A 21,752-nucleotide genomic window follows, 5' to 3' on the forward strand; every position below is an offset into this window, starting at 1 on the left:
ACAACATAAGTTTAAATATATCAACGAGATGGAGTGATGGCCTGGTAAAAAATGGACATTTGTATTATCGATGCGGCGTATCTCTGAAAAATTTTTTTTTACGGAAACGCCCCTACGGCACCAATTCTTCTACCGAAAGGCGTCAACGCCCTCATGTCATGTTTATCAAAATCAGCTTGATAAAAGCCAGTATATCTAGCACAAGCAATTTTTTGTGTACTGAATGCGTCAAATCTGTCAAATTCATACTAAATACACATATTTTGTTCTTTGGTATGATAACTAATTAATCGTTTACTTTATTATCTGAGTGGATCGTAAGATGCAGAAAGGTAACAAAAGGGGTGCAGTAGAAAATATGTTAAGAATCACGGATTTTATGTTTATAGCGTATAGGCTACCTGTTGGAAGGTAATGTGACATAACCGCCTTTTTAACAAATTTAGTGATTTTTACAAGTATTTGTAGAAAAATTGTAATGACGTGACTAGTATTTTCCATAAATCCGCAAGACAACCGATGTGATTAAATATATTGATAGCCTACAAGATTTGTAGTCTACACCTGCTATAACTATACACTACTTGTGCTGCTTTAGTTTATCCAAGTTTATCGACTGTTTTCGTTCTGTTTATATAAATATTGCTTGAAGAACGCTCTTTTTAAAAATCCGACGCATCATCTACGCCAGTGGTTCTCAACCTTTTTTAGCTTACGGACCGGTGAAATTTCAAAATAAATTTTGCGGACCGGTGGACCTTTAAAAATCAAAATCAACCCAAAATGTAATTACGGCAAAAGTATGCAACTTAAAAGCAAAGACAGGAAACTTCAATTAAATTAGCAATTTTCTGCTGTCTTTCTTATACCATACGTGGTATACGAAAGTTTTTCACAAACAACTATCTTAAAGAAGAAGACTTTAACGACGTAGCCTACTTATAAACAGTTGGGCACAACACTGCGCATTGTAACGTACGGTCAGTCCGAAGTAGACAATTATCTTTATGTTACGTCACAATGCTGCAAATTACGGAACTGGCAAAATTTTTAATTTGGTGAACAAGCTTTTAACATCTTGCATTTTGCAATTGAAATATAAAATTATAATATATTTGGCGGACCGGCAGAAAAGTTGACGCGGACCGGCACCGGTCCGCGGACCGGCGGTTGAGAACCACTGATCTACGCGATCGACCTGCTAAGATCTGGCGATCGATGCGTAAACGAATAGGATTACATATATTTAATGGTTTATGCTCTTCGATCACGCCTAATTGTATATATATATTTTACGCTCACGTTTTCACCCAGGTGTTTTACCTTGTTACGCAAGGTTTTTTACATATTTGCGTCTACTTTTAGAGTAATTTTGAAAACAACGTCGTTTCACCTCTAAGGGCCTTCTTGCATATAAAAATAAAATTATTTGGTTCGTTTATCAATCAAAAAGCCAACAGACTAAATTAGCCAAAAAGCCATACATGAATTCATTTAGTCTTACATAAAGTGTAATTTCAATGCAAGTTTCTCTGGTAATTTAAATTTTGTGTAATCTACTACAGTAATCTACGAAAAGTTCAAATCGTATTCGCCGCCGGTATAGTTCGCTTCAAATTGGAACTGGATTCTCTGAACATTGTGCAATGAACGATCCGAGCAAATGCTTTCTTTTTGTGCTATTTTTCTGCAGCACATAGCATTTATTCGCTTTTTTCTACAGCACATATCATTTATATAAGGATTAAGCTTTTTCTGTGCCAGAAAGTTGTTAAATCCAGTAGAACATTTGTGCAAGTTAATCGTATACTACTAGCGTGAAAGGTATAAAAAAAACTATGCCAGCCAAGATGTTGTCTTACTAAATATTAAGTAAAACCCTAAAGTATATACATTTTTTTATCTCGCTCCCGATAGCTTAAACCAGTGGTTCCCAAACTGTGGTACGCGTACCACCGGTGGTACGCGAGAGTCTTTCAGGTGGTACGCGACTACGTATAAAATTCTCAAAGCATCTGTATACATTTCCGAAAACTTTCAACTTTTAAAACTTTCAGATTGGGTAATTTGCAATCTTGCGTTTTAGTTACCTTTAATTTGAGGTTTAGTTTGAGATATTCTAGTCAGATGTAGGCTTAACTTAAGTGGTACATGAACACTGTACAAAAGCTCAAAATGGTACGCGAGAAAAAAGTTTGGGAATTACTGGCTTAAACGAAAGAAGTTACAAAGGGTTTTTTAAAGAGTATACATTCTGTCCAATTAAAGGGCGCGAGTAGGCTCGTGGTGCACAAAGTGTCACCAGTACCGGATTAACTATGTGCGGGGCCTGTAGCAGAGTGTGGGGCCTGTAGCAGATTGATTTGTTGTACAAATAATGACCGGGAATAAGGCTAATTGAATATTTTATAGATTGTTTCTACATTCTATGGGTTTGTTTACGTTTTGATGCTGTGTTTTTACCTAGATCAGCGCTTCATTGCCGTTGCGCCGTGGAAGGCCGCCAAATGCGTCACGGAAAAACGGATAACGTATTTAAAATGTTGGACATATTTTTTTTAACAATATATTTTGGCAATGTAATAAAAACTTGCAAGAAATTTAAAAGAAATGCCGGTATACCCAAAAAAATCGCGCTCGCTTCGCTCGCCAGGTGTGCCTTCACTTCAAAATGTTAACAAACACTTAGCTAGATTAACATTAAATGTTATCGCGTTCCCTCAAAGTAGTTTTATTACACTTTTCATTAGTAGTATATCATAGTGTGGATGACGGCGTGTGAATTTTAAACAAAACAAACGCTTTTTCTCGCTTTGCGACAACACTTTACTTTCTCCACGTAATTAGCCTAAACACGTTTTTAAGTGCAAAAACGATCCGATGCCCCGCTGATTCACTGTAGTTTCAACATTAAAATAACACAATTCTTAGTTATCATTTTGTGCGGCCCGCAGAGCCCTTTCTGAGTTTTGCATTTAGGGCTGTATATACAAGTAAAAAAGTTATCAATAGAAAAAGTTTGAGTATAGCGTAAATTAAATAATTTTCTGCAGGCCATAGCCTATATGTTTGCCTGGATTTGGACCACACTATGGTTCGGTAGCTTCTGCGAACAAAGATCATTTTTCGTCGTATGTGTAATCTTCTCGTACCGTCTAGCCTTAGACGCTCACAATACTTTTAAATAAAAACTTGTTAGTCTCCCACACAAAAAGTTAAAACATTGACGGGTTTACTTAAAATGAAATACACTTTTTATACTGCTAAACTAAATACAAATAATACCTATGGTGAGCACCTGTTTAAAATAGAAAAAAAAAAATAGAAACACCAAAAATGTTATGCGCGGGTCGTCCTAAAAAAAATATAAGGTAGACTATTTCACATTTTGTGAATTGTATTAATCGAATGAAACAACATAGAAATGCTTGATATACCATTTATTTAGAACGGTAGAAGTCAGAGAGAAAATATTTCAGTGTTCTCCACTTAAACAAGATATGAAGTATGTTAAACGTCAAAAAACAAAAAGACGTGTAAAAGGCACACTTTGACGTCAAAGCCAGTTGACATCCAAACATAATTGGGGATAATCTTTCCTACTTTACAATGTTCTATTCGGGAACCCATTATCTTTTTGGACAATGAAAAACGAACATAGCGTCGGCAACTTCACAAGCTTACTGAAAAGTAACTATGATATTACACATGTCGGAGATCGTTAGGCGAAGGGCGACTTTTATCTGTGAATTTTCGATAATTAGTTCTACAGCAAGAAATTAACTTGTTTTTGACAAAAAATATCACATTTCAGGGTTGACCATTAAAATTTGCACTCGCGAGTCGAGTGCCAACCAATGAGCACTCGCCAGGACGAAATAACACTCGCCAAAAATGTCGTCAGGCCCGTCTGCATATTTCGGTCCTACCAAATTGTTTTTTAATAACTTATCCTGCCTTACTATTTCGGTGTATAAACATAGTTCTAAAAAAGGCAAATCAGCGTGTTTATTTACACGCACGGATGTACAAATGGAATGTAGTTATATGCTCAACACTAACTACTGTTTTTTATCGGAAATCCTTACGCCCACAAGTAAACAATAGCTAAATTAATAATACTTTAAAATATAATAATCAAAAGCTATATTGATTTTATGTTTGAATCCGACTCATAGATTTGTGGTCATTACCAAGTTCTGGGAAAAATTTTAAGGACTTAAAACGATTAATTTTTTCTGTTAGAGTTCTTGCTCCTGTATATTAGCTTACCAATAACATCAACGTCGGAATAAAACAAAGTTCGGAAAAGACCAAAATAGGACTTTATAATACCTAATAGTCGTAGTAATTAGGTCAACCGGAAAAAGTCCTAAACCCATCGGGCTAAATGGCCAGAATCAGGATTTTTTTTAATTTTACCTAACCCATTCCCCGCCCCTAAGTACTTCACTAATCCCACTAATAATTTAAAACCTAACCTATTTTGTAACCCCACCCATTACCCACCAATAACCCCAAAGAGGGCCGAAAAGATTCGGTGCAAACTAGGGCGTCCAAACGTCGACAACAAAACGGCCGATGTCAAACCCGTGGCCCCCGATCGTCCTACCCTCTCCATACAGTTTCAGACGTTATTTTGGCCATTTAGGCCTTATTCAGGTGAACAGCAAAATAGTCTAGCAAAGCTAGCAATTCAGGTCAGACACAATAAACAGATCCTAAAAGATATATATATATATTTCGCCAATCAAGGCATTGTCAGTATATCTGAATAAAAACAAACGCAACAGTATAAGAATAAGTCAGAAACATTAAAAATTAAATAAATCAAAGTAAAATAACGAAAATATAAAAAACTATTAAATTGTAGTGACAGCCAATGTGTGCAACCCCTGTACAGAAACAATAAGCACGGGTCGAGAGAAACGCGGCAACGCAAAACAACGGCACAAAAACTGCAAGGCAAAAAGAAAAAATGGAGTAGAGGCGTAAGGAAACGATAATAACCAGACAAATACTACTTAATTTGGGGCAGTGCCATTGTTTTAATATTAATTCTAGCTTTAATTTTGTTTAGCCATCTATCCTTACAAATGTCTAACATGTTGAACGGTGGCTGGGCAACCAACCGAACAATTTAACATCTAGAAATTACCGGTCTACTTTCAAGAATATCTGGGTGGGATATGGCGTAGTGATGTTGCAGTGCGGTTTTGTCACCATCGTGTCAAAATGCGTTTCATAAGGAACGGTGGGTAGACCAACGGGTGGAAAACTTATTTTTGGTTTGCCCCACGTATTGTTCTTTACACAACGTGCATGTCGCAACGTATATACCGTAATTGCGGCAGGTAAGCGCTTTCTTAAGCGGTATAGCATGGCTGCGTGTGGCTATGTGTGACGTTGAGCTCACCATTGCGATGTGTTTGCCGAAGTGGACACACAAAGCGCAACGTCCGCACGGGTGGGATCCCGCAGGCAGGGTCGCTTCTTTTTCAACGCCGTGCGCGATTCTTCTATAACCTGTGAGGAGGTTCCCAAATGTAGCCGGCCTCTTGTAGGTGATGGAGATGTTCGGTTTGAGGACCAGCTCTTTTTTTGAAGGTCTTAATAGTTGAGGAAAATTGGTAGCCCAAACATCCCTCTCAACAGGTTCGTTCGATTGACTCGTTTGCGGTGGGAAGCGTTCTGTCCACGTGCTTGCCAGGGTGATTATGTCTTCTGTCATACCTTTAGGGAACCCAGAGCGGAGTGCCTTCAATTTTAGGTTGTAGAGGCTGTCAAGGTAATCCTGATGTTCCTCGTTGAGGCGTCGCATTCTAACGGATTCTCCGCGAACGATGGATTTAAAGACTGACAGCGGGTGATGTGAGGACCTTAGAAGGAAGCAACGACCTATTGCAGTGTCCTTGGTGTGGTTGACCGTCTTGAATCTAAATTTGGATTTGGTAATCTGATGTTCGACATCAAGGAACACCAGTTTGCTTCCCGTTTCGCTTGTTTTGGTTTGCGCAAAGGTGAGCTCTAAACCAAAAGTTTTAAAAATGTTGGCAAGAGTATTAATGACGTTAAGCGTCGCTTTGTCGCCGAAGCATAAAAATACCATATCGTCAATAAAACGTTTAAAAAATTCTGTGTTGCTTAAGGTAACAGTGGCTTGGAGAATGGCATAGTGGACAGCAATGTTAAAAAAAAATGGGAGACCGAATGGTTGTCTCCGGTGGCGATCCCCGTACTTTGCTCTTTTGCTTTGCAGTTTTTGTGCCGTTGTTTTGCGTTGTCGCGTTTCTCTCGACCCGTGCTTATTGTTTCTGTACAGGGGTTGCACACATTGGCTGTCACTACAATTTAATAGTTTTTTTATATTTTAGTTACTTTACTTTGTTTTATTTAATTTTTAATGTGTTTGACTTATTCATATACTGTTGCGTTTGTTTTTATTCAGATATACTGACGATGCCTTGATTGGCGAAATATATATATATCTTTTAAGATCTGTTTATTGTGTCTGACCTGAATTGCTAGATTATTTTGCTGTTACTGATCAAGAATTAAGGTCGACATTTATCTTGCAAGGGTCAAGGTGATTTCCATTATTCACATATTCAGTGCAACATTATTCAGGTGAATTTAGCACTTATTCCTACAGGATTAGATCTTATTCAGACGATCTTAGATGTTATTCTGCCGTGGGTATTGCAACACATTTGGTTTTATTATGTCGTTGGTCTTAATACTATATGGTATTATGGACTTTTCTGTTTTAATTGTCGCTTTTATAGGTCTTATTGTGTGTTCCTATTATTTTTTACGGATTAATGAATTAGGACCTTCCGTGGGTCTGAAAACAACAAGCAATTTTTGCTTAGGTGCACTCGTCAGTCAGGCGACAACATTACATTCTGATTTAGATGAGTTAATTTGTGCGATTTAACTGTTGTCCCATTTTAAATAACCGTACATACAAAATTAGCCTCCAATTTAAGGTAAATCGCAAAAAAGGTGTCCGTATAAGCGAAATATTTTTTAAAATGGCGTTCTGTAAATATTCAGTCTTGCCGTAGAGTATAGGCCCTATGTTTTTTGTTAACGCGTTTATATTATGGGGCTCGAGTGTCCCATCGCAGAATGTGAAGCCTGACCCACATTTGTAAAACGCTAATTAAAGAATATTCCGTTAGAAATTAGTGCATTTCTAAGCAAAAGCCAGACCAGTGCCTGTCCAGACTTTTATTTTATGGTCACGGACTGTCGGGTTTAGTCCAAAATGTCACGGTCTACCAGATCGATAGTAAACATACAAAAGGTACGATTTTAACACCATAAAAAATAATTTTCTGTGCTGTTCACAAAAAGAGTTATTTTAATAAATTTAAGGATGCTGATTTTAGGAATATTCTCAAAAACTAGATATATTTTCTGTAAACTAATGTTAATTTAAGTGTTGTCTGTGATGCTATTTATTTTTATAGCTTTCTATACATTTTCATAATTATTTATGAATGCATTTTAAATTGTCGCAACGATATCTGAGGTAGTTTTCGGAATCAGTAACCCAAAATAAAGTAAAAACAACTTTTACTTTTTATTCAGAAACATTGATGCAGACTAATGTTAATAATTATTGATTTACATTTTTGGATTAAACTTCTTATCAACAAATTATTTTTTTTAAATCCCTTCACAATCAAATTTTTTTGCATTAAACATTGAAGACCAAGTTTTGCTACTTCAATGGACAAGACTGTAGCTGTTGCAAATAAAAACACTTCGCTATGTGCTATCACAAAATCAAAAAAGACAATTTTAAACGAGGAAAGCTATACTGAGGTAAGTATTTGTGTCAAGTGCTCTAATAATAATGTACAATAAGTATAACAGGATTTACGTTTTAAGCAAAACGTATTGTTTGCCTGGTGCATTGTTTTCGTTTTAAAAGGGCTCTCTAATGATTCTGCATATCTAAACTGGCATAAATGAAATGTCTGGTATTATTATCCCCTGATATGTGCATTTAAAACTTATTTTACGACATTCATTAATTTATCATTTTCTGTGAAAAACAAACAAATAAAAACTGGACAGGGTGTGCGGTTTTTGTATATTTTGCTAGGGGGTTATAGCGCGGTTCTACTATATTATACCAGGGGGGGTATAGCGCAGCTCCACTATACTTTACCAGGGTGTTATTCCTTGGTTATTCTATATTCTTTCAATGGGTCTTATTTGTCAGTGTCCATATACTCCCAATGTTGTGCTTCCAGTTTCAGTGCTTTAGCAGGCAAAAGCGGATGTGGCCCGAAGTTGCGTGTTATAGGTTGGACATGGTGCACTTTTACAAGATTGATTGCCAGTGGTCTTAATATAAATTTGGCTGCGAAGCAAATCTATAACTTGTCTTTATAATTGAAAAATATTTGACAATTTTTTCTTGCACCCCTATACGCCTCTAATTGGGGACAAAAATCAATAGTGTGATGTGTTCGATTTAGTTCTTTACAGCTATCTACTCTAATCTAGCGGCATAAAACCTTCAATACAGTTCATATCGCTTGCCTTATTTTTTCATATCGCTTGCCTTATTCTGGCCGCGAAGCGGCTGGCTCCCTGCTGTGCTTTTTTTGTCCAGCGCGTGCAACATCCATTGTGCAAAGTGTCTCGTCTTAGTAATTAACTTATTGCTCTTACAAAACAACATATTTTACCGCCGCAAGTTTAAATAAAAAATCTGCCAGGCAGTGTACACCACTTTGTTTGCATTTTTTTTTCCATCAAAAAATCACTTTAATTTCTATATTTTTGGTTAACTATTTTCCCCCATGGGTTAATTATTTTGAGTTGAAGGTCAAAATTTTGCTGTGAAGCAACCTATAATTTGTCTTTATAATTGAAAACTATTTAACAATGTTTTCTTTAGTTTTTTAGACACCTCTAAACACAAAAATGGCCGAATTTTAATTTTGCCCCCCTAAGATGCCCCCTTTTTTTCAAGAGGTAAAATGTTTATTTTAACATCAGCTTTAAATGGTTCTCTAACATTTGTGAAATTTTCAGATTTTCATGTCATTTCCTTCTAGTGTAAATATATCATTGAAATTTCCTAAAGTGTTGTGCTGTTTGACCCCCCGGATAAACAGTTCAGGGCTAATGTTTAAAATTTTGTTACTTAGCATTGTATATGTCATGTATCCATCATCCATAAATATATCAGATATTTTTTACATTTTTTCATCTCTGAAAAGTGCCAAAAACCAAAATTAACAAAAAATGACAGTTTTACCCCCCTAAAAACCACCCCTTAGAACCTAGGCAATTTTTTTTTATATTAGAAACAACTTTGGGAGGGTATTTAACAGTTGTGAAAATTTCATGTTCCAACTATGTTTTTTTCCTTGTCAAAAGTGAGCACATAAAAAATTGACTGAAAAAAAAAAAAAAAAAAAATTCGGACAAAAACAACATGTGTCCAAAAAAAAAATTTTTTTTTTCGGGCCACATAATAATGAAATTCAATACAAACCTTTAAAGGTATTCCAAGAAAAAAATTTAAGAACCACTGTCTTTTAAAATACTTGTGCTGAAAAAAAAAAAAAGTTGAATATATTTGAGTTATGTTTAGTTTGTCTTATTTTTATTTACAAGAATGTTATTCATTTAGTTAGACACCTCCTTCAAGGGGTGAAAAACTTAGCTCTACATTTATTGAATTGTTATCTTACCAACAGAATATGAAAAAATATTAATAGAGGGTTGATCGACCTGAAAAAAAATTTAAAACCCAAAACAAAATTACCAAAAAATCACATACAAGCTTGCATTGCATTAAAGAATTCTGACAGGTTTAACCAGTAACTTCCTATGTTTAAAATCACTATTTACCTACTAATTTAATAGCATTAATTTTTTTTATTTAGGACTTGAATTTACTTTTACTGAATAATGTCTGTTACAATATCCACGGTTCATAAATACTTTTCCTATCAGTTTAAGATTGTCAAGAAATGTAGGCACTTTGCAGCATCACACTTAATTAAATTAAAAAAATAAAATGATCATGCAATAACATGGTTTTCAATAAAAATGTGTATTAGTAGGAGACTTACCTTCAACTTAATTTTTGTAGTTTAACAAAATATAATTATATGGGCTACTTTCTGGTAGTAATAAAAAGTGATCCTAAGGTTTAGGTTGCATGTAATTTTTGTCAATTGCTCCAAATATTACTGTATTAACTTTCAAGGAATCAGAGCAAATTTATTTTAAAGAATTGGTATAAGATTTTAAAATACGTTTAATGTTATTTAGAATGTTGAAAAAATCATTGTTAGAGATTTCTTTCCGGATCATGAGCATTTGAAAGACCAAAAAGAGTATTTGGAGGCAGAAGAAAGAAAGGATTATGAAAGAATGAGGCAGTTGGCTTTAAAATATGCTGCTGGGGGAAAAATAGGAATCACCACAACCCCTGTAATTGGTAGGTTCATGTTAGTTTTTTATATTTGTAAAAGTATATAGGTTTAGGAGTTTTAATTGATGCGCAACTATTTATTTGCCAAGGTACCACACCCCTACCATCGCCTGCAACATTTGAAACTCCACTTGCTGGCAAGAAACGCCCACTAACTCATCAGTTTAATCCCCAAGCACATGTTGGAACTGAAGACAAAGAACCTGTATCCAAGTACAGATTTTTTATTTATTTACATACTAAACCAGGGGTAGGCAACCGTTTTCCAGTCACAGGCCAAAACCAAACTCAGCAAGGTTTGGTAGCCACAATAAATTTCTACTAAAAATTTTGTTGTTAAAACTTATGGTTTTTAGGCAGTATGATATAGTTTCTCTCAATCGGGAGTTAATGCAAAATTTGCCTATTATATTCAGGAAAATAAAGGTCAATATAATACATTTTAAAATCATTTTTGAGGTTATAGTCTTAATAAAGGCACAAAAACAGTGCACTTTTCTTAGGATTTGGAGAGGTGTTACCAATGTTATATTAGCCATACCGTAACATTGTTAAAAATGCATGAATGCTGTTATTTCACGAGAAATGCATGTTTAAAAAATTGAGAGCCCCTGGGGATCCATGGTTAAAAAGAGAAGGCTGTAGCATAAATATTTAGGGGAGCATAATAAATTTAATTGTTTGTCTTATTTTTGGTGTAATTTGAGTAGGGCCAATACACTTTTAATGTTAGGCTGTGTCACATTTGAAACCTGCAAATTATTCAAGCAACACCTGAGAAAATATTTATATAGACTACAGTGTCAAAAACTTTCATTGTTCAGAGTTGGTATGCATGACGCCTTTCGGCTGAGATTATTCGCGCTAACTAACCACCAAGTCAAATAAGTTTAGAAATTTTTCGGGGTCATATAGCCAAAATATATGGAGCATTGCTTCTTGCGTAATTTGCAAAAAGGCCGCAAACCAGATGATTTACTTCGGTGGGGTGGATCTGGCACGCTGGCCGTAGGTTGTCCACCCCTGTACTAAACCATGCTTTGCTATTGAGATTTATTTGTTCTACATAAATTCAAAATAAATAATTAAATAATATTGTGCAGAACTATAACCTGTTTGTGGAAATCAATTTGGATGCCCTTTGACCTAAAAAGATTCAACAAAACAATTGTTACAGTTTATTAAATAGGATTTATGAGAGGATTATTTTCTGATTAATCCCAGTTTGTAAACTTTAAATCACTTTTTTAGTATTGCAGAAGAAGAAGAGGAGAAATCAAATGAGAATGTCGGCCTTGATCAGTTTTTGACTAAATATACTAGTGAGGATAACCAATCATTTGAGGGTATAATGGATCGGTATGTTTAAAATTTTGTTATACATTTCTTCAATAAAATTGTAAAATTTAGAAAGTAGGGCTATAGATCAGTAAAACACAACCAAAGTCTAAAAAAAATTGAGTCCAGATCCTATTCTAAGGTGTGTGTTTCACCCATTCACTTAGGGTTGATATGGATATACAGCAATTCATCAAAGGGATCACACAGCTCAGTTACCCGCAATACAGGTTTGGGAACTATTCCACTCTATTTCCACCTTTACAATTTGTGGCCTTATCATTTTCGAAACTGGTACTGCACAAGCACGAATGGACACAGGACTGCATAGTCATACTAGGCTTATTCAAGTCCAGAATCTGACTCTAATCAATTCACACAGCCCTGCCAGAAAGACACTATTGATTTAGATGTTCGTATTTTCCTGTCTAAAGTGTAACATTGTTGAATAATTATTGTACAGCGCAGAACAAGCCAAGCGTGAGAAACATGCATGGTTGTATGAAGCAGAACAAGAGCATAATGATACAACAAACAAAATACTGCAACTTGATGGTGGAGGTTCATCAGTACTTGCAATAACTGATGGCTCAGCTGTGGTATGTTACTGCTCTACCTTGTTTTGTAAAAATGTTACAGTTTTGATATATAATTGCAAAGCTTGTTTGCAATTTTTCATACACATGCTTTCGATATTGAAATGTATTTAGAAGAGTTGGTATTGCTGTTTCTAGATAAAAGAAACAGGCCCTCGCAGTTTGTATGAGACAGAAGCAGAGCGAATGAACAAACCAATTCACACCTGGAAGTACAAAAACAAGAATCATCTAATGTATTATCCAGAAGGTCAACATCCTTTATTATTCATACTCTGTTTTGGTAATATAGATATATTTTACTTTGTGTTGGTATACTCTGTTTTAGTCATATAAATATAATTTATGTCAAATTCATTCAAAATAAATTTGTAATATCGGGCCTTTGTTTTTAGGAATCGATGATACCCAGGACAAAGTTTTTAAAAAGCCTCGTTTAATTGAACACAAGAATACTCGCTTTAATGCGGATGTTCACAAGAATGACGTAAGCCACGCCAAGATGGCACTGGCTGCATTTGAAAACAAGTCACTTTCTGGCGAAAAAATCGGCTTGGATGGCAAGTCGATCATTCCTCTCGAATCTCCAAGGGTGGGAGGTTATGGTTTTGTGGCAACACCTTCTCCAGTGCCAGGTATGTATTCTTGATTGCACCTATTAAAGGTTTCCTTTGCGACAATCCTGCTTACCATTACTCTATAGCAGCTGTTCCTAAACTGGGGTCCGCGGACCAATTAGGGTTCGGACAGCAGTTTCAGAGGAGATTTAGTCTATGATTGAAAAAGTTTTTCAACATTAGGCTTTTGAGAATGTTTTTTTAAACATTATTTGTCATCATTTTTGTCTTTAGTTATGCTTTATTACTCGATAATATAGCGTGTTTTATAATGTCTCTTGTGACATTATAGAGCAGTGGTTCTCAACCTTTCGTGCCTCGTGGCCCCCTTCGATTATAAAAAATGACTAAAATTGTGTTTAACGTTACACTTATTTTATTTCACCACTTTGTTAAAAAACACTTCAATTGGAGGAAAGCCAACGAATGAATAAATTAATTGAAAACCGAAATCAGGTGACGTCGCTTCCTGATCGAATCGTACTTTTTTAGCAGAAATAAAATCGGCGGCATCATTCTTTTTTGGGGGATGCTTTTTATCGCCGTGATTTTTAAGTTTGGAGTGTCGTAATGACGCATTTAGCATCACCACCGAGCAGTGCAGACACTGCGCACAATCATGGCCGTCTTGTCTAACTTTTGTAAAGCCAAAAAAAACTTGACTCTCGCACCATTTGCAAATTTTCGACATTTTTAAACGTTTCAAAGAGAAACTGAGTAAACTAGAAAATCAAAAATGTTGGTTGTATGTGACGTAACAATGTTTGGCAATTAGGCGAGCAGACAAGCTTGACGTCGACTGTTGCACTTCTCACGAAAAGCAAATAGTAATGTGTAAGAAAAAGTGCGTTACAATTGGTCAAAGAAGGTTTAACACTACAAGTTTGAGATTAACTAATACAAATTAAAAATAGTGTTACGGGTTTTGCAATACCACAACATTGCTACAGACTTATGCTCGTGGCCCCCCAGGGGGGCCGAGGGCCACTGTTGAGAAACCCTGTTATAGAGCATCTATTATGCTGTACTACCTGCTATCAGCGAATCGTTCGTATTATTTAGAAAGTTGTTACATTAGAAAGAATCTTGACTGCACTAGCGTACTACAAGAAAAATTATATCAAAATAATTGCAATTGCCCAGCAGGCAAAATTTTTAGAAAAGTTTACTGCGCTATAGCCATGCCTAAAACTAACTTTCCGATATGGTTTACAGGAGTCAACCAATCGCCATTGATGACATGGGGTGAGATTGAAAGTACCCCGGCAAGGGTGGATGCCCGCACCCCGGGCCCCTCGTTCAGGTTCCCTGAAGACAGTGAGAGAGACAAACTCATCCACAGAATGGTTGATGAAAACACAAAGAAAAAGAGGTTATTCTTGTAACGCATTTAACATAATACATGGACAGCAAAGTGTACATAAATAAGCAAATTGTTTACCAAAACAATGCGATTTAACCATATTTAAAAAAAGGTTTTGTTAACCCCTAAAACCCCTCGCCTAGCATCTGGTTAAGAAAACATTGATTTAAATAACTGCTGTATGTCGCTATCCAATGTTAGCTTGACCGTTCAAAACCTACCTGTAGTGTAGAAAATGGCATTATTTTTTCATGTTACGTAACTTTGCACGCTAGCTGAAGTTATTTTTTTCAGGAAAAAAGGCTGTTTTGACAATACTAAATTTCCCACAGGGCAAAGAAAGACGCCGCCTTAAAGCAAATGAAGGCGAGTGTGCTTGGCACGCCCAAGAGTGGTTCGATCATGAGCTCAGAACGCATTAACACCCTCTCGCCTGCCGCAAGGAGACTCGTTAACAGGAAGTTTAACCTGGGTATGTGCTTAGCTAAAAGGAAAACGTTTTTTGAGGATTTCAGATTTTTTTATTATAAGATCTGTAGAACACAAATCGAATCAAAGTAGCATTAGATATTTTCGCCGTTTTATTTTCTTGCTTTTACCGTCTCAGCCAACATTATGTTACAGTTTGGAGAGCAATTAGGTGTTTGTCTGAGGTAAGAGTGAACATCTCAAAACAGACTAGTTTTCTTAAGCCGTGCCGTTTTTGCATCACAACCTTTGTTATGGCCGATTTACTTCGCCTCCTCAAAGAAGGCACCTGGGTTTCCCTTAGGATTGGTATCGATTATTATAGAACAACGAAACAATATTATTTAACTCTTTGAAGAACAAAATCATAAAATAAATGTGGTTGAACTACTTTAGGGTTAAATAAATTTAAAACAATGGTGTTACGTTTTTATTTGTCTGGGTGTACTTTGTGAGGTAATGCCGCGTATAAACCCTACGCAAGGTAACGCAATACACCTGGCGTACTAGCGTTAATAAGTTCACTTTAAATTTGTTGTTGGATTGCGTTGTAGGCAAAACTACATTGGTATGTTGCCCAAGTAAATTGAATACTCCTTATTGCGTAGGAACGGACAAGGCGCTTAAGGCAAGTTACACACCGACACCTTCTCATCGTGGAAGAGGAAACGGCGCTGATACACCCATTGCAAAAACACCCACTCCGAATTCTCGAAAAACCCCAAAGGTTTGTATTTCTGTTCAATTGTTTGAAACTTCTTTAGGGTAAATTTTAAGAATATTTTTGTTCCTTGATGTTTTTGACATATTGCTGAAGAGAACCACGCGTATAACCTATACACAATGCCCATACCATTTTTTGTTTTGCTCAGAGTACACCCGATTGCAGTATTACCGACAACTTGCTCAACATACCGAGTAAAACTCGAAAGTCGGCTGCCGATTTCTTCTGACTCACTTGTGCCCACGTACGACGGAGAGTGTCTATAACACCAAACAAGCTTATGTAGGACGAGGAGGTTGCTGAAGTGTGATGAAAGAACTATAAAAAACTTCTTATTACAGGATTGAGATACTAATGATCGTAGAGAGTTAAAAACTCTTTGTGCGGCTCAAAATAACGCAAAGTTTGATCGTCTGATTGGATGCATAATCTTCTGCGCAAACTGTGTGTTGATTGGCCGTGAATAAATACTATTCAAGTTTCAAATCGCCTTAATGTTCGCCGATGAATAACATACATAACGCAAATGCACATGAAAGGAGAACTAACGCTGTGTACATGGCAAAACGAAGCAGACATTTATTATTGCTCTTAGTCCGTCAAGTTTACCAATTTCATGGTTTATCGTTTTACTTTTTATATCAGTAAATAACTTTGAGATTACTTGATTGCTCTAATAATGACTTAACTTGGGCAACTGCTGATGACTTGGACTGTGGACTTGACGTTGACTTACGTTATTTCACAAATGACTTGTTTACAACACTTTTGATGTATCTCCTTTTCTAAAATATTATTTTAAATTTACAGTCAAACTTGTGTCCTAGTGTTTTAAGGTTTCTTATGTGTATGCCCCTAAACAATATTAAGTTCTCCAATTTAAATAAACTCGGATAAAATATTTTATTTACACCATGGTGTACTCCGCAAAGTGTGATTTTGAGATATTTTTTAAACTGTATATTGGGTGGTCAAACGTAGCTTCGAACAGACTCCTCATCTTGATCGGGATCTCTCAACCGAACTTGTCTGAATGGTATCTTTTCACCTTCGCTGGAGTATTCTGTGACAAAATACTTCAGCTAAAACAAAGTAATTGTATGGCCGCCTGTTAACATGTTATAGGCCACATAAAACGTAGGTTTTGCAATAATCTGTTTTAATATAACTCAGTGAGAAATGCACAAAAATGTATTCAATTTTACACAGTTTCTTAAATTTGAGTTTAGATATATCTTTTTGGGCAATAACATTAGACTATAATGTTAACTTTTTGTTTGTCAGCATTTCGTTAACCATATTGTGGGTACGAAACTCACTGGCAGGCATGTTTATAGGAACAGACACGGTAGGAAAGGAGAGCCTTTTGACACTGGTATCAGGGAAGTTCTGTATTGTGGTAGGCGGAAATGGAAAATCAGGAGAAGGACGAAGTTGCACTGTGGCAGGTTTCCTCTTTCTGAAAGAGTTTATGTTAGCATAAGAAAAAACACATCTCGCTAGTTACATACTATTACACCAGAAATGGTCGTAAGCATTTTGCATAAAACCTTATGTTAAAAGAAAAACTAATTACGGTAATGTACGCTTTTATGTTGGATGGAGAAAAGCGGTGGGCCTGCCACGACAAGATATTATTATGGGTTTTGCACACAGTAGTTCGATACCTTTTAAGTGCTGGTTTCGCGCAGTTTACTCCCGCCTTCATCGTCAGCAACACAAGCTCAAGCCCAGATATAACAAAGCAAACGGCACTGAGAATGTTCATGTACCGGAGCAACACCGTCTTTTCCTAGAGATTAAAGGTGGAACTCGGTTGTAAGTCCAGTCGTGAACAACCAGATTTTCGTTACCATAATGATAACGTGAGACCTTTGTCGACACCAACAGATTTTACACTACAAATTGTCTCTGTATTTTTGTGGTGACATTTTGTAGATGTAAACATTTTCGTAATTGGCATACACAATTCACATATATTTTTTTCTAAAAAATGTAAACATTATTTTGCCGGTATTCATAAAAAATGCATCTCTTAACATTTTAACCTTAGCGAATTGTTTCAGTATAAAGCATCTCTAATCCGAGCTAGTTTTCTGGTCGGTGGTAGTTCCATAACCAAATAACTATTTCACTAATTTCGTTGCAAATTTGCTTATTGAAAATTGGTTAAAAAGCATTTTTTTATAAGGTCGTGAAAACAAGTGCTTTAGATTAAACCTACAATTATGCTGAAGTTTGCTAATTAGCCGCAACAAACTACAAAGGGTTGGCGTCGCATTTTTCGCCCAACACAAAAACTAAAGCTTATCCCAATACGCCTCACTGATACTTACAAATGGCCTTGAGACAAAACAGGGTATGAAACCGTTATCGTATTGGCCATGAGAGAGGCAGGCCGTTGACAGCACATCGCCACCTTTGATTCTGCAATTGAAGCCGCCGTTTACTCGCAACCAGAGGAAGTGAAGAGGGTTGCTTTCGCCGTTACAAGCCGCGTCGCCCTCGCACCAAGGGTTCTGTCATACAAATTCCATTAAATGTTTGTTGGTTTTTTAAGTTAACTTTGGTTTGTTTGTTTTGTCACACCATACCTCATGATAGAATAATTGATAACTGAAAAACAGAAACACGGCTTCCACGCCCATCCGCAGGACGACACTGCAGTAGTAGGCCAGGCGAACCTTGTTAGTGAAGAGCACCTGATGTTTAAAAAACATATACACGTGTGTCAAGCGGGCATCTTAAGAAAGTAACAACAACAAAAACGTGAATATGCAAATACCAAAAATATTCGCTTTCGATTCCTGAGATCGCAAAATAGTAACCGAAAAAATTGCAATAATGTTTTTTCTGCATGGTCCCTTATATTTTTTTCATAACAAATGGATTTTTAACGTTATATGAATAACGGTCAGGCCAGCAGCGTTGGAAATGACGCGAGGTGACACATATAATGTCACTTTATAATGGAGGTTTTAGTACCGGCACAACATAAAGTGAATGTATTTATTTATATCATTTCTAAATAATGTAAACTTCCGGTCCTACCTCTTTAAGCTCGTTCTCTGCGTATATCTTTCGTACTTTGATGTCTCCAATTGATTCCCTTCTTTTTATCAGCTTGCGGAAATCTTTGTCGCAAATCGAATTTCCCTGTTAAATGTTGTTTATAAAATAGAATTGCAAAATGGTATAAATAGGAAAAGTCAAATTAATTTTTAGAAGATGATAAAAACAATGGAAGTTTTAGTATGTTTTTAGTTGAAATTTATTGCAATCTGTAAATTTGTAAACCATAGCCTACCGATAGTCTAAGTTTTTCCATTTCTCCATCGTCAATGCATTTCAACTGGTTTTCTGTTCGCTTTAGTTTTTCTATTTCACCGGAAACAAACTTTGCATAAAAGTGAAAGAAAACCGTCGGCGCAAGCACGGCTAATAACTGAAAAAAAAATTACAAAGATTATAACAGGGTTGCGAAGTCGATTAAAAACAACCCGAATTCGAGGGAAGTTCTATGACTCATCCACCCACAATACGTGGTTGAAAAATATTATACCATATTGCATTCCACCTTGCCATTTACAGCGTGCGACCTTATCGGTTCGAAGTTTTAGTTGGTACTCCGGTAGCTCAATTAGGCCTACTCATTTTCGAAGTTCAACTTATTCGTACAGGTTTGAGAATGAAATGATTTAGGTAAATCACTGCGTGCAAGTTAATCCCTTTGATCCAGGGATTTTCAAAACTCTTTTAGGTGCCTACCCGAGTCCCGACCTATCTGCATGTATGGCATACACCCAGGTCAGGATCCAGAATTGTTGTTTAAGGTGGGTCATGCATTTTTCAGGAATGGCGTTTCAAACTTACGGTTTAAGATGACCTCATAAAACATTTAATCCATAAAAATGTGTTGTTCTCAAGCGAACTCCTACGCAAAATGTGAATACAAAAGCGCAAAATATAGTGCCTTTTGAAAACAAGTACTCTTTTTAATGGCAACACTTCAAATCAAAAAGATGTGTTTTTTACTAGAAATGACGTTAGTTAGGACACTTAATTCCGACCAACAAGCATTCAATATTGTTTGTAATTAAAATTGGAACTACGTCGTCGTCGTTTATCTAAATGTGTTTTTGTTGCCGTCTGGTAGAACCTGGGTTCCGTAGTTGTTTAAAAATAATATAAGTGGAACATACAAATGTGAAGGGTAATGTTATTCTTTTTAAAAAAAAAAAAAAGTGAGAAATGGAATATTTGTTCATTTTATTTTTAATGTTACGCAGAAGAGACTGGATACATTAAATTAAGGTATGTTATTATGCTTTTTTATGTTGTTGCGCCATGTTTTACCAAACATATTTCCCCCCCACCAAGTCCTATTAATAGAAAAAATCTACAGTAAATTTATTATACCACTGTGAGGCGGGGATATGGTTAACAAACATTTTGGACACTTTTTTATGTCATTTTTTAATGGTAAATGGATTTTTTAAACTAGTTTATTCAGCCTATAAGAATAGTGGGTGTAAGAACGGCGGTGCTTTTATTTACCTGAAAGGACCAAAATCTAAGATGTGAAATCTTCGCAAACTTGTCGTAGCACAAGTTAGTGCAACCGACAATCTTTGTACTACATTTAAACTGCGACTGTTCGTCCGAGTAAACTGAAAATAGATAGTTTAAATTTCAAAACTTAGTTAACAACAGATCTTTAATTTAATTAATGCATCTTTACCTGAGCTTCCAATGGTTGCTACAACGATTAGGCGAAATACAAAGATTATGATGTAGTAGAGTTGACCCAAAAATGTAGAATGTCTGCCGACCTAATAATTTACAACAGTTTGTATTAGCCTACCTATGCTAGATTTACAAAATAACGCTAAAACAATACTGACCGAGAAAACAACCAAGTAAACCATTTACAGGAACACCAAAATCCCAGCAGTTGTTTAATATTGAACGAACAAACCTGATCCGAAATCTTTTCTAGGGTATTCCACATCATTCAGCAGCTGATGAGCGTTTTAGGCCAGCTTAATCCTTGTGATTTTTCTTCAAAACTCTTAATTTGTTAACACAACCCGTCTACAATTTCTCAAGTAACAATTTGATTTTTAAGCGTGTTACGCAACAGTCGCAAACAATTGGTTTTATCTGTCACAAATGCTTTAGCGACCAAAATTTCTCAGTAATGCGCCTTGCTTTTGGTTTGCGGCAGTCGATAAGGAAATGGCAACGGCAGCGTTTTTCTGAAGTGAATTAGAGAAAATGTGGGAGCGAAATTTAGGTTCGTATCAGGACTAAGCAGCGCACACTACAATTGCGATTTGAATAAGAAAATAGACCGTCACGTTAAACTCGCTGCTTTACCTACCAACCCTAGTGATACTATTTTGTCTACCAAAGTAGTGCACAAAAATGACCAGTTTTCCCAATTTATATAGTATAAAATCTTTACATAGCAAGTTTAACAATATTCTGCTTTACACCAGTCTGCAGGGATATTTTACCTGGATGTGTTTTGTACGCTCACCTGAGAGCCCGGACTATACTTAAATCTGAAGGGCGTTTTTATGTCATCCGTTGGTCTATCAACAATTATAAACATTATTTAAACGTTATTTTTTTTACAATTGCGATTTGAATAAGAAAATAGACCGTCACGTTAAACTCGCTGCTTTACCTACCAACCCTAGTGATACTATTTTGTCTACCAAAGTAGTGCACAAAAATGACCAGTTTTCCCAATTTATATAGTATAAAATCTTTACATAGCAAGTTTAACAATATTCTGCTTTACACCAGTCTGCAGGGATATTTTACCTGGATGTGTTTTGTACGCTCACCTGAGAGCCCGGACTATACTTAAATCTGAAGGGCGTTTTTATGTCATCCGTTGGTCTATCAACAATTATAAACATTATTTAAACGTTATTTTTTTTACAATTGCGATTTGAATAAGAAAATAGACCGTCACGTTAAACTCGCTGCTTTACCTACCAACCCTAGTGATACTATTTTGTCTACCAAAGTAGTGCACAAAAATGACCAGTTTTCCCAATTTATATAGTATAAAATCTTTACATAGCAAGTTTAACAATATTCTGCTTTACACCAGTCTGCAGGGATATTTTACCTGGATGTGTTTTGTACGCTCACCTGAGAG

At 36.0% G+C, this 21,752-nt stretch overlaps 2 protein-coding genes across 2 annotated transcripts; one reads left to right on the forward strand and one right to left on the reverse strand.

Moving 5' to 3' along the window:
• Positions 1-7,601: 7,601 nt before the first annotated feature.
• On the forward strand, positions 7,602-16,562 carry LOC146168399 (splicing factor ESS-2 homolog). Its single transcript, XM_083388753.1, has 11 exons — positions 7,602-7,833; positions 10,309-10,477; positions 10,561-10,684; positions 11,723-11,830; positions 12,273-12,408; positions 12,544-12,655; positions 12,801-13,040; positions 14,238-14,394; positions 14,718-14,857; positions 15,462-15,580; positions 15,726-16,562. Exons 1-11 carry the CDS (start codon positions 7,738-7,740, stop codon positions 15,804-15,806), a joined length of 1,482 nt encoding a protein of 493 aa, XP_083244879.1. The 5' UTR covers positions 7,602-7,737; the 3' UTR covers positions 15,807-16,562.
• LOC146168400 (gap junction beta-6 protein-like) lies at positions 16,549-20,588 on the reverse strand. The gene is made up of 10 exons (XM_083386262.1): positions 20,556-20,588; positions 20,319-20,409; positions 20,135-20,247; positions 18,885-19,022; positions 18,629-18,733; positions 18,172-18,279; positions 17,914-18,096; positions 17,245-17,369; positions 16,897-17,036; positions 16,549-16,640 (listed from the first exon to the last, which is right to left on the reverse strand). The coding sequence occupies exons 1-10, from the start codon at positions 20,586-20,588 to the stop codon at positions 16,549-16,551; spliced, it is 1,128 nt and encodes a 375-aa protein (XP_083242388.1).
• Between the last annotated feature and the right edge of the window lie 1,164 nt (positions 20,589-21,752).

The sequence above is a fragment of the Ascidiella aspersa genome, chromosome 1, assembly GCF_963924565.1.
Source record: "Ascidiella aspersa chromosome 1, kaAscAspe10.2, whole genome shotgun sequence".
Classification (NCBI taxonomy): domain Eukaryota; kingdom Metazoa; phylum Chordata; class Ascidiacea; order Phlebobranchia; family Ascidiidae; genus Ascidiella; species Ascidiella aspersa.

What these genes read in the sequence shown, in the direction of transcription:
- LOC146168400 (XM_083386262.1), bottom strand. Translation starts at nt 20,588, where the DNA reads ATGTGGAATACCCTAGAAAAGATTTCGGATCAG. An exon ending in CAGAGAACGAGCTTAAAGAG is followed by an intron (nt 18,280 to 18,628) that starts GTAGGACCGGAA and finishes TTTAAACATCAG; the next exon opens with GTGCTCTTCACTAACAAGGT. An exon ending in GTTTTGTCTCAAGGCCATTT is followed by an intron (nt 17,370 to 17,913) that starts GTAAGTATCAGT and finishes TTTAATCTCTAG; the next exon opens with GAAAAGACGGTGTTGCTCCG.
- LOC146168399 (XM_083388753.1), top strand. Translation starts at nt 7,738, where the DNA reads ATGGACAAGACTGTAGCTGTTGCAAATAAAAACACTTCGCTATGTGCT. An exon ending in TTTGAGGGTATAATGGATCG is followed by an intron (nt 11,831 to 12,272) that starts GTATGTTTAAAA and finishes ATTATTGTACAG; the next exon opens with CGCAGAACAAGCCAAGCGTG. An exon ending in AACACCTTCTCCAGTGCCAG is followed by an intron (nt 13,041 to 14,237) that starts GTATGTATTCTT and finishes TATGGTTTACAG; the next exon opens with GAGTCAACCAATCGCCATTG.